This window comes from Schistocerca serialis, chromosome 3 (assembly GCF_023864345.2).
Source record: "Schistocerca serialis cubense isolate TAMUIC-IGC-003099 chromosome 3, iqSchSeri2.2, whole genome shotgun sequence".
NCBI classification, from domain to species: Eukaryota; Metazoa; Arthropoda; class Insecta; order Orthoptera; family Acrididae; genus Schistocerca; species Schistocerca serialis.
Window position 1 is genome coordinate 423808183 of NC_064640.1, and position 16662 is coordinate 423824844.

Below are 16662 nucleotides of genomic sequence, written 5' to 3' on the forward strand. Positions count from 1 at the left end.
AAAGAGGACCTTGGCGCATCCCTGGCAGAGGTACTGTATGGAGAACCCCTCACACTCCCAGCAGAGTTAGTCGAGCCTTCACTTCCTCCAGATCAAATCTGCGACTCGACATTCGTCGGGCAGGTCAAGGAGCTAATTGCTAACATCCGCGTGCCGCCTCCTCGACCACACACGCCCCCTCCCGTATTTCTGCATAAGGACTTGGCGTCGTGCACTCATGTCATGGTGCGTGATGACACCATCCGACCGGCACTCAGACCTCCATATACGGGCCCACACAGAGTCATATCACGGCGTACCAACACGTTCGAAGTGCTCATTAACAGCACGCCTCAAACGGTATCCGTCTGCCGCCTCAAACCTGCATGGACTCTGGGAGAACTGCCCGATACCCCACCCAGTCAGACCCCATCCCCTGCTGCACCCACCTCGCATGAGGCATCTACCGACAGTCCATGGATGAGCGACGCCCATTCCCACACGTGTGACGTTCCCCACTCCCAGTCGTGTGACAGTGCTACAGGTGCGTGTGACATTCCTATGCAGAGTGATGCGTGTGATGACTTACCCTCCTACAGGCAGCCCCTCGCCTCTCCCCTGTTAGGATTCAGTGATGTATCAGGGACCAGCCTCAGAGCGTGTGATGTCACCGATGACGACTCGTGTGGAGATTCTGTCAACCCGTATAAGGAAGTGGTAGTGAATGTCAACACAGATCTTATTTGTAGCTCTAATGTGTTTTTTGTTATGCAGCCGGGTAATGTGTACATCTTCTATGAACAAGCCAGCTTCCCCAATGACAACTTAACTCACATTCATCTCCTGCAGTCTGCCCCCTTGCCTGTTGGTACTGACCCATCAACGGTCAAAGTCCTACGTACCGCCACAGGCATTCAGATCCGCTATCCTGGCCCCTCACAACCCACCATCCCCTCCCCAGATCCCTCAACTGCTGTACGAGGATTCACCCGGTCAGGCAGGACCATCCGCCCCCCTCGCTGGCTTGAAGACTTCAATTACTAATGTAATGTAATGTAAGGTATGGTTTCTGATTAAACACCCTCTCCCTCCCCCCTGGGTGTTCCCTTTACATGTATGCCCCAATATTTATGTTTGTGCTCCACACTCTAGGGGGGGGGGCTAATGTGGCGACTATCGACCAAGTCGCGGGTAATATCTTTGTTTTTGGCAAGCTCTTTGCCTCAGTCTGTGGTCGCGCGTGAAAGTGTACGGACGTGGACCGAGAATTCAGAATGTAAACAACTGTATATGTGTGCTTACGACAAATAAAAATAGTGTTTATTACATGTGGTGTAGCGTGCATCATTGGAATCGGCAACCCTACCACGCTAAACCCATAACTGTTTTGAATTTTATTAATATTTTGAGTACTTTCTTTCTAAAACGTGAATGTCATGATCTCATGGGTTCTCACATAGTATGTAAAAAAATCTTCGTACCTCAGAAATCAATAGTCTGAATCATGAGCAGAATATCTGTAAATTTTCAAAATATTTAAAATAATGACCACAATGTCTCAGCATGCATTTTCTCAATGTCCTTCATTATAAACAAATCAATTCTTAACAAAATAAATTAACTGTAATGCGACTACAGTCTTAAGAAGATCAACAACAGCAAAAATTGAATTAATTCCCCTACACTATTACTACAACATTTAAAGCATGATAATAATAATTTCATGTGGTTCAATGGCATGTTAGAGGTCTTTTAATTGGGCATTACTTTGGCAACTTCAGTGTCCCTAACCAACACCAGTTATCTGACCAAGGAAAGGGGACCTACAGTTTAACGTGGAATGCAAACCATGACATGTTTCTTGCATATTTTCACAACACTGAGAGGTGAATGCAAGGTGAAAGACAGAGCAAAAAAATCCACCATCTGCCCAGGGTTTGATACCAAAACCATTTGTTTTCCAGGCAAGTGCTTTATTTCTAGACCAAATAATTTCTAAGAATGCTTCATTGATGCACGTCAATAACAGTTAGAATTCATGGCAACCAATTTTATGGTAAAGCATTGACATTTTTGGAGAAAAATTTTGAAATATAACAGATAACTTCAGACAAAGCAATAATAATTTGAATTCTTGGATATAAATTTTGCATCGAAGAACTTTTAGACACATAAAAACTTTAGTAATGTAAACCTTCATGTATTTAAGATTGCAGAGGGTTCTGATTTCGGATGGATTCTATTAAATAAAAATGTGTGTGTGTTTGTGTGTGTGTGTGTGCGTGTGTGTGTGTGTGTGTGTGTGTGTGTGAATATAGTGGTGTGAATATTTTTAAAAAATTCAATCCTTTTTTAGGATAAAAGTCAGTAACTAAATATGTAATAAACTTCTGGCACTTGGGTGTAATGCTAAAAGTAACACTTGAAAGGCAAAATGTTTCTGACAATAAACTATAAAAATAAATCACTTACTGGAATGAAAGTGAGCATTTGTTGCATTATAAACTAATATCATAAGTATAACATTTTCCCAACACTGAAAATATTGTTGTATGTGTGCCAGAACATTGGTTGTGAGAAGATCAGACAGGTGGTTGTCAGAAGATTAGGCAGACTTTTTTTAAGCCTGATGGTTATTCTGCTGGAGACACTAGGGTATATTTGTTCTGACTTAAAACACAGCCTTTCCTTCATTAATCTTTTGGTACATTTCACGTACTTGCTTCTCTTCTCCTAGCTGTTCAATTTCTTCCAAGTTTTTCTTTTCTAGTGCTCTTTTCTTCTTTCTGCAGATCCTCTTAGCTACAAGGTGCTTCTCATTATATTCATTCAGATTTGCTCTAGATCATCTCTGAAATAATTTCATTTGTGCTATGTTATGCTCCTCAATTCTTCACATACATTCCTCATCAAACCAATCTGCCTTCCTTTGAGCCCGTACATGTCCCAAAACCTCCCCAGCTGCCTCGAGGATTGCAGTCTTACATTGTTCCCACATTATTTCCATATGTACATTTGATGTGTCGGTATTGTTCTTAATCCCCTCTTCCATTTTTGCCTGATATACTCTCTGTATTTCTTCTGAATTTAGTTTCTTAATGTCAAAAATTTTCCGTTTGTGGCCTTTTTGTTTACTCAGTAGTAAGATCCTTTGCCTGTACTTAATTCTCACTAGATGATGGTCTGAATTGCAGTCAGCTCTGTGTTGGTTTCTAACATCCATCCTGTCAATCAATATACGGTATATCTGATTTCTAGTTTGTCCATCTGGTGACATCAATGTTTCTTTTTGCGTGGGAACCATTTACTGTTAACAGTCATGTTTTTACTTATAGCAAAATCTACAATCCTAATTCCATTGTCATTTGAAATTTCATGGAGGCTATGTTTTCCTGCAGTTGGCTGATAAGCCTATTCTTTTCCTATTTTTCCATTCAAGTCTCCTATTAAGATCTTAACATCATGTTTAGGAGCCTGATCATACAACTGCTCTACTTTGCTATAAAACTCATCCTTCTGTTGTTCATCTGCCTCCTCTATGGGTGCATGTACATTTATAATTGTTATGTTGAAAAGCTTTCCTCTTAATCTTAATATGGACATCCATTCATTGACTGGTTCGAAGTGCATTACAGCATGTTTCAGTCCTTCAGCGACCACAAAACCTGTACCAAGGGTATTCGTATTGCCGCCGCTATAGAAGACTGTGAAATTTGCTGAGTCCATTATGTCACTTCCCTTCAATCTAATTTCCTGGAGAGCCAATAGTTTTATACCATAGTTGTTTATTTGCATTAGCAGCTGCTGTAGAGCTCCAGCTTGGTATAGGCTCCACATATTCCCTGTTCCTATGTACATATCTCTCATCCTTTTTTTGTTAGCTGGGGTCATCATCAAAACATCTGTCTGGCTTATTCCTTTGTTAGCATTCACAACAATTTATTTTTACAGGGAAAGATTGTTCATCTTTTGCCCAATCATTTGAGGGGTTGCCTCTTACAGCTGGTTCCATTTTCAGAGGAACGTCCTTAGCCTTTGTAGATCCCTCTACTGACTGCAAGGCAGCAGTTGATAATTGGGGTCTCCTCTGCCTTTCTTCCAAGCCATTGGCCCACATACCTGCTGATTTTGGTCTGTCCCAAGTATTTTATTTCCCTGGTGCCCTTGATATCTGGAGGACATTCCCCTATACACCTCTTGGGGATGTGCCTGATGGGGGCAGCCCCACATGGGATATTGCTTGAACACATAACAACATGTTTCCTCTCTTGAAGATGAGTCCTTGTGTTGAAGGTGAGTCCTTGTGTTTGCAACACAAAACATGTATTTTTAATGTTATGAATACAATACCAACTTCTGGAAAGCTGGGCAACTTGTAGACAATGCTGCTGGCCATTACATACAGTACTTAAAAGGTGCTTACCACAAGACATATGGAGCAAACTGAACTATTATCCTACCGTTTAATAGAACCTGTATTTGATCCATGTATGATTACAACTGCACAGTGTCTGGAACTGCTCAGGCAGTTTACTTGAAGGATTATCATGAGAGAATTAGAAGGGGATTAAAGATCCAATGCCAGCCTTTGCATTGAGGTTGAGAGGCTACATTGAGGAGTTATATATTTACAGCAGATGAAAACTCCGCATTGTATGACAATGCTGATAGAAAACCAGCCCTCTGATTATGACATTGCTCTTCTTGGTTGCAGGGATGAGAGGAAATGCTATTCACCTATCTATTTATAAGTGCTGTTGATTTGTACTTCTTCAGACAGACACCCAACATATTTATGGTATGTGTAGCACGCATATATCAAATGTCACACTTAATGCAGTGAATATTGTTTGCAGCAAGAGTCCAGTAGTACATTTAAATGGGGACATGTCCTCTATTTCAGCTGATGAGAAGACAAACGTAGGTTGGGTACATAATTTTAGACAAATGTTTTCCATTTATTCAAGTGTAAATATTTACATTTTTATTATTTGCAACTATACTCATATTATAATATTGGCACAATTGTCAACTGCCAAGTTTTTGAGTGGAACTATCTCCAGCTGTGAGGACAGGGTGTGAGTCGTGCTTGGGTAGCTCAGATGGTAGAGCACTTGCGCGCGAAAGGCAAAGGTCTTGAGTTCGAGTCTCAGTCCAGCAAACAGTTTTAATCTGCCAGGAAGTTTCATATCTGCGCACACTCAGCTGCAGAGTGAAAATCTCATTCTGGATACATCCTGCAGGCTGTGGCTAAGCCATGTCTCCACAACATCCTTTCCTTCAGGAGTGCTAGTTCTGCAAGTTTCGCAGGAGATCTTCTGTAAAGTTTGGAAGGTAGGAGACGAGATATTGGCAGAAGTGAAGCTGTGAGGACGAGGCGTGAGTCGTGCTTGGGTAGCTCAGATGATAGAGCACTTGCCTGCGAAAGGCAAAGGTCCTGAGTTTGAGTCTTGGTCCAACACACAGTTTTAATCTGCCAGGAAGTTGGTTTATCTCTATCATTGTCACTGTCTCCCTCAGAGAAGGAAAAAAGGTGTTGGAGGAGGGGTAGGAGAGCATAGCAGGTTTGTGTCACACTTTTCATGTACTACATCAAAGATCTTAGCAATAAGTGTTTCTTTACCACAGTTAACTCTATCTTTCCTGTTTATAATATTTCATAATTAACAAGCAACATGTCTGTTTTCATATAACTGATTTTGAGGAAGGTCTCAAGGTGATTGTCCAGTAACTTACATCTACTATAACAAAATCTTTACTTCCCTGATATCCTTTTATTTGGAAGTTCTAACTGCTTTAGTCAGCTTCAAAGAGTTGCTAATATTTGGATCCAATTGATTTCTAACCCTAGCTTTTCAATAAACACATGACATCAAAATAACATCCTCTGTCCATTAATAGAAGTGATAACATGTACAACACCTGCAACAGTATATTCATACACATTTTGGTTGAATTTCCATTTCCATTTATCAGCAATTATATATTGTTTCTGTTACTTTGATAAAGAAAAGGTCTCTACAGATATCAGTACTTTTACATTCTTCATTCCTCTTTTTGGTAGTTACATATGACTCTAATTGTACATCTGGGTTGGACTGCAGTTTACAGTTTTCTTTGTATTCCATCAAGTACTGCATGAGTTGCTACACAGATAACCGCAAGTACTAGTCAAACTGTGTAGCTATGGTGTCCCCAAGGTGATTTAGTAACATCATAGGTGTCACATAAGTCTATGGAGCATTAAAGCATCCATTCACTATGAGTTAAAAATGCAAAACTGCATTTCAAGCTAATTTGCTAACCCTTCATTTGAGAGACATGTCACAACTTATGATAATTTTTTGCTAAATCACATGTCAGAAGAAAATATAGAAAGGTTCTTGCAAAATATAAAACAGGCTAATTGGTTTCGAAACAAGGAAGCTTTAAGAAGGTTTTTGTCAGGTATTTGAGAAAATATTAGATCCCAATTTCTGTTAAAACCTCAAATAGTAATTGAACTGAAATCAAATACACATATCACAAATTTACCTTTGCATGTTGTATTCACTGGTACTATAATTTAGCATTCACAGACTCTTCCTTCTGATAAACGGGCAGAAAAGCACAGCATTGTTATGAAGGCCATTCAATATCATAATATCATAATGAATTGAAGAAGAGGAAGAGGAGGAAATTAAAAGCCAAATGATCGTAACAAGGATTTTGAAAACATGAGAAATCAACAGATGAGAAATTAGAAACATTTGGACTAAAGATAGAAACAGAGTTAAGGTGAAAAGAGGCATTAAGTAATTATAACAATGTTAACCAAAATGGCAAAGAGAAAGAATGGGTAAACAGAATGCAGATGATATCTGGAGTGATAAGAGTATGTATGGGGCAATATGAGTGGTAGGAACAAATACTTAACACCTGCTAAGTTCTGTGGAATGAATGTTGGGAGTAAGAAACCATGGGGCGATAGGAGAAAAGCAAGAAACAAGGTGTGCTGTGCTTCTGGGTGTGCTCTGCAGCAGGATACTATGTATTAATATGACAGTTACAAAAAATTGAATCATGTGACAGATATGGTAAAAATAAGATGGAAGAAAGGTCAAAATTGCCATTATTAGTAGTTTGCAGAAAATGATATGTAAAATAGATCACACTGGGATCAAATGAGTTTAAAAATTCACATACAAGTCTGTTGCAGAAGTTAGTTAATATGTCCCATGACAGCACAATACTGCATAAAATTAGGTACATTTATTTGTTGAGGTGAGTCAAATGTTCTGGGATATTACAGTACTTACAAATTCTGCAAAAATATGTCCATTACATAAACGCACATGGTCTGCTTACAGGTGATTATTTCCTGACCAAATCATCATCATCAGCATCATAATCATCATCATCATCAGCCAATTCAATCATTAAATGATGTGGCCTCCTGAAATTATGGATTCAGGTAGGCTTTCAGCAGTCTTCTCCAAGTGGGACGGTCTTGGGCAGTTCTCTGCCAGATGTTACCTGCGATCTTCTTTATGTCTTTGTCCCATCTGTCTGGTGGTCTTCCTCTAGGCCTCCGGTGCTCTCTCAGACTCCACTCCAGTACTAGCTTCATCCATCTGTTGTCCTTTCTTCTTGCAACATGGCCAGCCCACTGACCAAATATACTCTTTAAAACAGATCTAAGACCTGTTTATTCCTCAGAGCATTCAGTTTTATCCTCCTGAATAACTACTTTGTATCTGAGGACAGACCTACTAACAGACATGAGCAACAGCAACGGAAAAAAGGATGTTGCTACATTAAAAGAACCTTTCACGGACCTCTCATACCACAATGTCCTGGAGTCTGCAGTATGACAGCCTTTATCTAATTTCTAAATATTCATAAAATCTTTTTCTTCTGACCTTATAGTGTAGCAGAGATATTAATATTTCTAAAACATCTTAATTAATTTCATGAAAAGCATGTCAAATCCAGTAACAAAGAATGTTAGTTCCAGTGTAAGACACGATACCTCTTCCATCTGTAAAAATGCCTCTAACAGCCTGATTGTTTGCAACAAATTTGTCTGTTTGGATGCCTCATCACTACACAGAACAAAGCCAATCATTTCATTGTTTCACTCAACCACTCATCCTCAGAATTATTGAATCATCTCAAAATAACAAAGGATTATTCTTCTCACTGCACAATACTACCCTAGCCTAAAATGTATTGATTAACTTTTCCACTGGACCTATGACTTCTGTAGTCATGCCTTGAAATAATGACCACCCTATCCACAAATCTCAGAGGTATCATACCTCTAACACCTTCTCATCAACAAACCAATTTCTACAACATCCTGTTGAAACCTAATGCCATTCTTCAATCGGCTTTGCATATAGCATGAAGCATAATACTGTGACCAGCCTCATGGGTGGCTTATCCTATGCCCACATTTGGCACTTATAATATCTTCTTGACCATTGAGAGATTCACCTATTGCACATTCCATGTGTTTTGCAACCACTGTTCAATTTTTTTTCTACATAACAGCTATTATATTGTCATTCAGGACAAACACAGACAGGGATTCTATACTGGCATTACAGAGTATACAGAGATTTGAACCATCAACTTTCTGAATTCAAGTACAGCATGCCAACCACCTTGTTTGGTAAGTATCCTGCAAGAGAAGACACCATGCAACACAACACTAAGACTTCATTGCCTGCTTTACATCTCAGACCATTTGGATCCTTTATTTTAGCTATAATACCTCATACACTAATAGTTGGGTACTGTTACAAAGATTTATGGTTTTGAATAACCCATCAAGTCTCACCACACTACAACCATCCTGCCATGATCTAGCCCCTTCTCACTTCTTACATTTCCCATCTCCATTTCTGCCATCATTTTTGCATTGATTTATGTTGTATTTTCTTAATTTTGAGTACTTTATAGCTTTTATTGTATTTTCTGCCTTTAATAGCTTTTCCTTCCCCCTTTTATTGTTGTTCTTTTTTCCTTCATCTGTGCTCCTATTTTCAGACTCACCTTCCCTTACACATAATTTATTTAATTCTTTCCCAACCTCTTATAGTGGTTCAAGATTTTCCAGTTTGTATGATGTCAGAATTTCATTGCTAATATCCCTTGATACAGGCCACTGGGCGGTTTTTCCCTCTAATTCCCTGAAAATTTTTCTAAATGTTTCTGTTCTTTTGCTGGTAGAAAGAGTTCCACCTTGGAAAAGTTAGTGTTAGTTTTATTTTCTTGGTCCATGCCTCCAAATGCAGTTGTAACAAGAACCAGTGATACAAATCAAAAGCTTTTGCAAAATCACATTTTACTACTTCATTTTTAAATGTAGTTTTGAAATATCTGTTATGCTTCAGAACATTTATAGAGTTAACAAATGACATAGAACCTTATTTGTTTAGGGGTTCCTTATGACCAGTTTGCCAGATTTATTTGATGTTTCTTTTTGACTGTCTGGAGAATTACAGGTTTGTTTTTGTGTATTCAATTACTGGTGTGTACAGCTTAAATTGTAACGAACATAGGTTTAAATCATTTAATAATGTATTCACAAATAGAGACAACAGAAGAAAATGAAGCACGTAAGAAATTTCACAAGTGTGACTTTCCAGCAACTGAAACACACACACACACACACACACACACACACACACACACACAGATATATACATATATATATATACCAAACGAAAGCGTTGGTATGTTGATAGGAGACAATAAAAAACACACACACAAATTTCGAGCTTTCGCAACCCAAGGTTGCTTCGTCAGGAAAGAGGGAAGAAGAGGGAGAGACGAAAGGATGTGGGTTTTAAGGGAGAGGATAAGGAGTCATTCCAATCCTGGGAGCGGAAAGACTTACCTTAGGGGGGAAAAGGGACAGGTATACACTCACTCGCACACACACACACACACACACACACACACACACACACACACACATCCATCCGCACATATACAGACACAAGCAGACATTGTAAAGGCCAATGTCTGCTTGTGTCTGTATATGTGCGGATGGATGTGTGTGTGTGTGTGTGTGTGTGTGTGTGTGTGTGTGTGTGTGTGTGTGTGTGCGAGTGTATACCTGTCCCTTTTCCCCCCTAAGGTAAGTCTTTCAGCTCCTGGGATTGGAATGACTCCTTACCCTCTCCCTTAAAACCCGCATCCTTTTGTCTTTCCCTCTCCTTCCCTCTTTCCTGACAAAGCAACCTTGGGTTGTGAAAGCTTGAAATTTGTGTGTGTGTTTGTGTGTTTTTTATTGTCTCCTATCAACATACCAACACTTTCGTTTGGTAAGTAACAGCATCTTTATTTTTAGATATATTTTTCCCACGTGGAATGTTTCCCTCTATTATACAGGGTGAGTCACCTAACATTACCGCTGGATATATTTCGTAAACCACATCAAACACTGACGAATCGGTTCCACAGACCACACGTGAGGAGAGGGGCTAGTATAATTGGTTAATACAAACCATAAAAAAATGCACGGAAGTATGTTTTTTAACACAAACCTACGTTTTTTTAAATGAAACCCCGTTAGTTTTGTTAGCACATCTGAACATATAAACAAATACGTAATCAGTGCCGTTTGTTGCATTGTAAAATGTTAATTACATCTGGAGATATTGTAACCTAAAGTTGACGCTTGAGTACCACTCCTCCGCTGTTCGATCGTGTGTATCGGAGAGTACTGAATTACGTAGGGATCCAAAGGGAACGGTGATGGTCCTTAGGTACAGAAGAGACTGGAACAGCACATTATGTCCACATGCTAACACCTTTTTATTGGTCTTTTTATGTACATTACCATGAGGGGTGAGGTACACGTACACACGTGGTTTCCGTTTTCAATTACGGAGTGGAATAGAGTGTGTCCCGACATGTCAGGCCAATAGATGTTCAATGTGGTGGCCATCATTTGCTGCACACAATTCCAATCTCTGGCATAATGAATGTCATACACGCCGCAGTACATCTGGTGTAATTTCGCCGCAGGCTGCCACAATATGTTGTTTCATATCCTCTGGGCTTGTAGGCACATCACGGTACACATTCTCCTTTAACGTACCCCACAGAAAGAAGCCCAGAGCTGTAAGATCAGGAGAACGGGCTGGCCAATTTATGCGTCCTCCACGTCCTATGAAACGCCCATCGAACATCCTGTCAATGGTCAGCCTAGTGTTAATTGCGGAGTGTGCAGGTGCACCATAATGCTGATACCACATACGTCGACGCGTTTCCAGTGGGACATTTTTGAGCAACGTTGGCAGATCATTCTGTAGAAATGCGATGTATGTTGCAGCTGTTTGGGCCCCTGCAATGATGTGAGGACCAATGAGGTGGTTGTCAATGATTCCACACCATACATTTACAGTCCACGGTCGCTATCGTTCTACCTGTCTGAGCCAGCGAGGATTGTCCATGGACCAGTAATGCATGTTCCATAGATTCACTGCCCCGTGGTTTGCGAAACCCGCTTCATTGGTAAACAGGTAGAACTGCAACACATTCTCTGTTAATGCCCATTGACAGAATTGCACTCGATGATTAAAGTAATCACCATGTAATTGCTGATTTAGCAACACATGAAACAGGTGAAAGCGTGACAATGCAGTATGCGCATGACACTACTTTGACTCAGTCCACCGGCTCTCGCAATGTCCCGTGTACTCATGTGTGGGTTCATGGCAACAGCAGCTAACACACCAACTGCACCCGCTTCTCCTGTGACGGGCCTGTTATGGACCCGTTTGCGTGCTACGACCATACCTGTTGCATACAGTTGGCGGTAGATGTTTTGCAATGTGCGGCACGTTGGATGCTCTGTGTCTGGGTACCGTTCTGCATACACCCTGCAGGCTTCAGCTGCATTTCATTGACACTCGCCATAGATGAGTATCATCTCCGCCTTTTCAGAATTCGAATACACCATGGTCACAGTTCCTATAACACTACACTACCACAGACGTCTGGTAACACGGTGTACTACAGTTGGTCTGCGTGCGGAGACGAATGCAAAATAACAATAGCAGCAAGCGCTACATGCGGACACAGCGACAGCTAGACCAAACCACAACAGTGCACTACAGCCACACTCGTAAACACTGTCGTCATCATAAACATGTCCCTGCAGATGCTGCTCGCCAACCATGGCCCGTGTTTGTTACAACACGCAACTGAATGTCAGAGGTTTCAAGCGTCAACTTTAGGTTACAATATCTCCAGATGTAATTAACATTTTACAATGCAACAAATGGCACTGATTACGTATTTTGTTTATATGTTCAGATGTGCTAACAAAACTAACGTGGTTCCATTTAAAAAAACGTAGGTTTGTGTTAAAAAATATACTTCCGTGCATTTTTTTATGGTTTGTATTAAACAATTACACTAGCTCCTCTCCTCACGTTCGGTCTGTGGAATCGGTTCATCAGTATTTGGTGTGGTTTACGAAATATATCCAGCAGTAACGTTAGGTGACTCACACTGTACACACACACACACACACACACACACACACACACACACACACACACACACAGAGAGAGAGAGAGAGAGAGAGAGAGAGAGAGAGAGAGAGATAACACAGCTATATATATATATCTATACATATATATTTACAAGGTTGGATGTGTGATGAGAAGGGGAAAGGAAAATGGGGAGAGAGAGAGAGAGAGAGAGAGAGAGAGAGAGAGAGAGAGAGAGAGAGAGAGAGAAGGTGAGCAGGAGAGAAAGAAGTTGTATGATTGAATAATGGTAGTGATTGAAAGACAGAAGGCTGAAGAAGGCATAAGGACAAAAAGTTCAAGACAAAGATGGAACAAACATACAGGAAAAATTCTGTAATTACCATGATATGCATGGCACCTTAAATCTCATCACACTACAGCTACACTACCTGCCATTCTTGTACTGGGGGGAAATGACTCTAGCAACTGACCAAGTCCAAATCGGGAACTCTTGCGCTTGAGGATGGGTGCTGAATACTGGCGGTTGTACACCTTCTCCTTCTCTAATTAACAAAATTATTTTCATCAGACTTACATTTATAAACATGATAAAAAAGGGCATCAACCTGTTAAGTATTTCATGCAACTAGTGAACAAAGACAAATTAACAACATATGGGAAATTTATTTCATTATCAGTTAGTACCACCTTCACCATGCCCTTTCTTTCATAAAAAGATTATGTATCAACATATTTACATTAATTTTTAATGTACATAAATTTGTTTAAGTAATGTTAAACAGTATAGAAAACTACTGTTCAGATGAATATCAGACTGACTCACATTCACTATGAATAACATGCAATAAATTTAAAAGCACCAAAGGCACATGACTTTTTTACACAAAAAAGCTCTGTGGAGAATTTACAATGAAGCACACAGTCACATGCATACTGGCCAGACTTGTATATACAGCATTAATAATGACATATAAAAAATATGACTTCAGAATACTCATATTCATGAACATGATTCTTTCATATGACTGTACAAAAAGATCCAGATCAGATTAATTGTTAAATTGTAGTGCCCTTGCAGAGATCTCAAGCACATGAAAGCAAACCTGAGGAGTCAATAATACATCATTTTTCCACATGTTTCTGTTGAAACATAAAACCCAGTTTACCTTGTGTCATCTTACCACTGCACATCACCATGTTTTTAGGCACATCACAGTTCCATTAGTCACTGGATTACAGTTGTGGTACCAGATAAATTATTATATATATAGTATAAGACTTCTTAAAAATACCTGTGTTATTATTACTGTATTATGAACAGTTGTAAATTGCATGGTAGTGAAATGAGCACATAGATAATTGACAACATTCACTAGCAAGCTAGAGCAACATTTAACCTTTTTAGCCTGAACCTATGATATTCAGATGAGTTATTTTACTTCAACAAGTAACAGCATGGAAATGCAAGATTCCTTTTTCTACAGTACATGTTCTAGTTGTGCCACATAAATAGGCACATACATGATGTACCTGGGCATGTAAATGATTTGATAAAATTAGTACAACTTTGCTATGTGTACATGTACAGGCGATAGGCAAAATAATGTGAATAGAGGGGATGGTTGTGTTTCACAGTCAACAGTACGAGTAAGGCACATGTCATGCTGAACTGTGCAAGTTCAGTATGGACTAGGCATCAGAGAAGGTTGTTTACAAGTAGTACACAATTTGTATTTGCATTCAGAGGCTGTGGTTGATGTGCAATGAAAGACCTAACAGAGTTCCAAAAATGGCAAATTGTGTGGGCCTGATCAGTAACCGAGACAGCCAACTTATTGAATATTTCAAGAGCAACTGTTTCAACAGTCATGACAGCCTACACAAAGCATGGAAAGACATCATCATGTAAATGTAGTAGTGGGTGCAAATCAAACCTAGATGACAGAGATTGTCATACGCTAACATGAATTGTGTCAAAACGATACAAAACTATGTCGGCTAAAGTGATTGCAGAGCTCAATAGCCATCTTTGAGACCCTGTATCTATTGACACTGTCTGCCATGAACTCCATAAAGCAAATATTCATGAATGAGTTGCTATATCGGAATTATTAGTGATGACAGCCAACACAAAGAAGCGTAAAACATGTTGACAGGAGCATAAATCCTGGACGGCTGATCATTGAAAACATGTCATATGGTCCGATGATTCAACAGTTTCATTATTTCCAGCATCAGGATGGGTTTACATCTAAAAAATGCCAAAAATGTGTACAATCCTGACTCCTTGATTCTGATGGTTGAGCATGGAGGTGGAAGTGTGATGGTGTGGGCAGTCACATCATGGTATTCTGCTGGTCCCATCATTACTCTCAAAGTCCGTGTTACAGCCAACGATTATGTGAATATTTTAGGTGATCTGGTGCACCCCATGATTCAAATGTTGTTCCTCAATCATGATGCCATATTTCAGGACGATAATGCATTCATTCACACAGCCAGGAAAATACAATTGTGGTATGAGGAGCATGCAACTGAACTGCATTGTCTCCCCCGGCCAGCACAGTCCTCGGACTTGGACATTATCCAACCCCTGTGGGCGGTATTGGAGTGTAGACTCTGGAACAGATTTTTGTCTCCCTCATCACAACATGAGTTAGAACAGGTTCTGATCAAAGAGTGGCATAACATTCCACTGGAGACTGTACAATCATTATATGCCAGTATTCCGAGAAGAATTGCACCCATATTACAGGCAAATGGGGGTCCAACCCCTTATTAATAAACTATTCCCAAGTAAGTACAAGTGTTCATATTATTTTGCCTATCACCTGCAGATCAGCGCAGATTAAAATATTTGTTAGTGGAAAACCACATTTTCTAACTGCTGCCGCTGTCCTCACCATCAATATGATGTAAAGTTCTAATCCTTCTTCTTCTTTTTATATATTTTAAATCACAATATGAGTATGCATTATTATTTATTACCAGTTGGGGTACAATCGGTTGTGCATTAATCAGAGAATGTGTTATAAGTTTCCAAGGAACAATAGATAACATTTATTATTTGCAGCACTAACAACAACATACATTTTGTGAATGGGGAGGAGTATATCACTACATATGAAATATGTGATCTTGTCTACATAAGATCACATGGTTTCAATGAGAAATAAATTAAATGACCAATGAATTACAATCACTTCTGCCATTTGGAAACTTTATGATGTAGTCACATTATGATGATGAGAAATTATCATTTGACCCTGCATGGCAATGTGATATGATTAGTCAGTAGATAGTTAGTATGCATTTCATCACAATAGGCACTTGTATGATTTACCACAGTTTCATGAAAGAGAACCATAGAAGACTGGAGAGATAGGGCTTTCATCTCAGAAATGATGACAGTTTACTATTTTTTTAACCTCCTATAGTTATAGAATGCAGATTGATGTTAATATGGAGACACAACAAGTCATCATCACATCTGTGGTCAGTGGAAGTTGACAGTACTGATGGGTGTAGGGATTAGTGAGTGCTGGTGAAAAGGGACATGATATTCTGACACCATTGAGCAGTAGTCACTCACAAAACATACCCTTCTTGACCAGATGTAAACAAATTGAACATGTTCCAGAGAATACTGATGGCATTATCAATACCTTATTTGAGTTCAACATCAGAATTACATTTCTGATATAAGAACCATATTAATTGAATGGCAAACAAGTATAGACTTGGATGGAGAAATGACTCACAGTTTAAACTCCATTCTACCACTAAGAATGTCAATGCTTAGTACTAACCACCTGAAACTATAGACAAACTATAGATCCAGCATGCAATGTGTCCATTGTGCAGGATTATGGTAGAAATTTTATGACATTGGAAGTGTTTCAAGAATGAACTCTCAGATCCCTTCAAATTCACTTTATATAATAAACTAAAACATCAACAGTACTGCCGAACAATAATTAAAACCTGCCATTAAATATACAAACAACACAGTCGTAAACTCACCATTTCTTGCTCATAGAATTTCTTAATGCTGTGTAGATAAATCAGAAATACATGCATATTTAAAAACACTGTAATGAAACATGTTTCATTGTGTTAAACAATTGTCACTTTTTGTAATAGTTAAAAAGAAAAAATTCTAAATGTGTTGTTTTTCAATTTGATG

The 16662-nt window shown here is 39.3% G+C and overlaps 1 protein-coding gene across 1 annotated transcript in view; it reads right to left on the bottom strand.

The window, feature by feature from the left end:
* Positions 1-16662, bottom strand: part of LOC126470304 (protein unc-79 homolog) — an 857658-nt gene that overhangs the window by 468338 nt on the left and 372658 nt on the right. The window contains exon 24 of the mRNA XM_050098074.1: positions 12905-13018. Coding sequence (XP_049954031.1) covers positions 12905-13018 — 114 coding nt within the window. The remainder of the gene's footprint in view (positions 1-12904; positions 13019-16662) is intronic.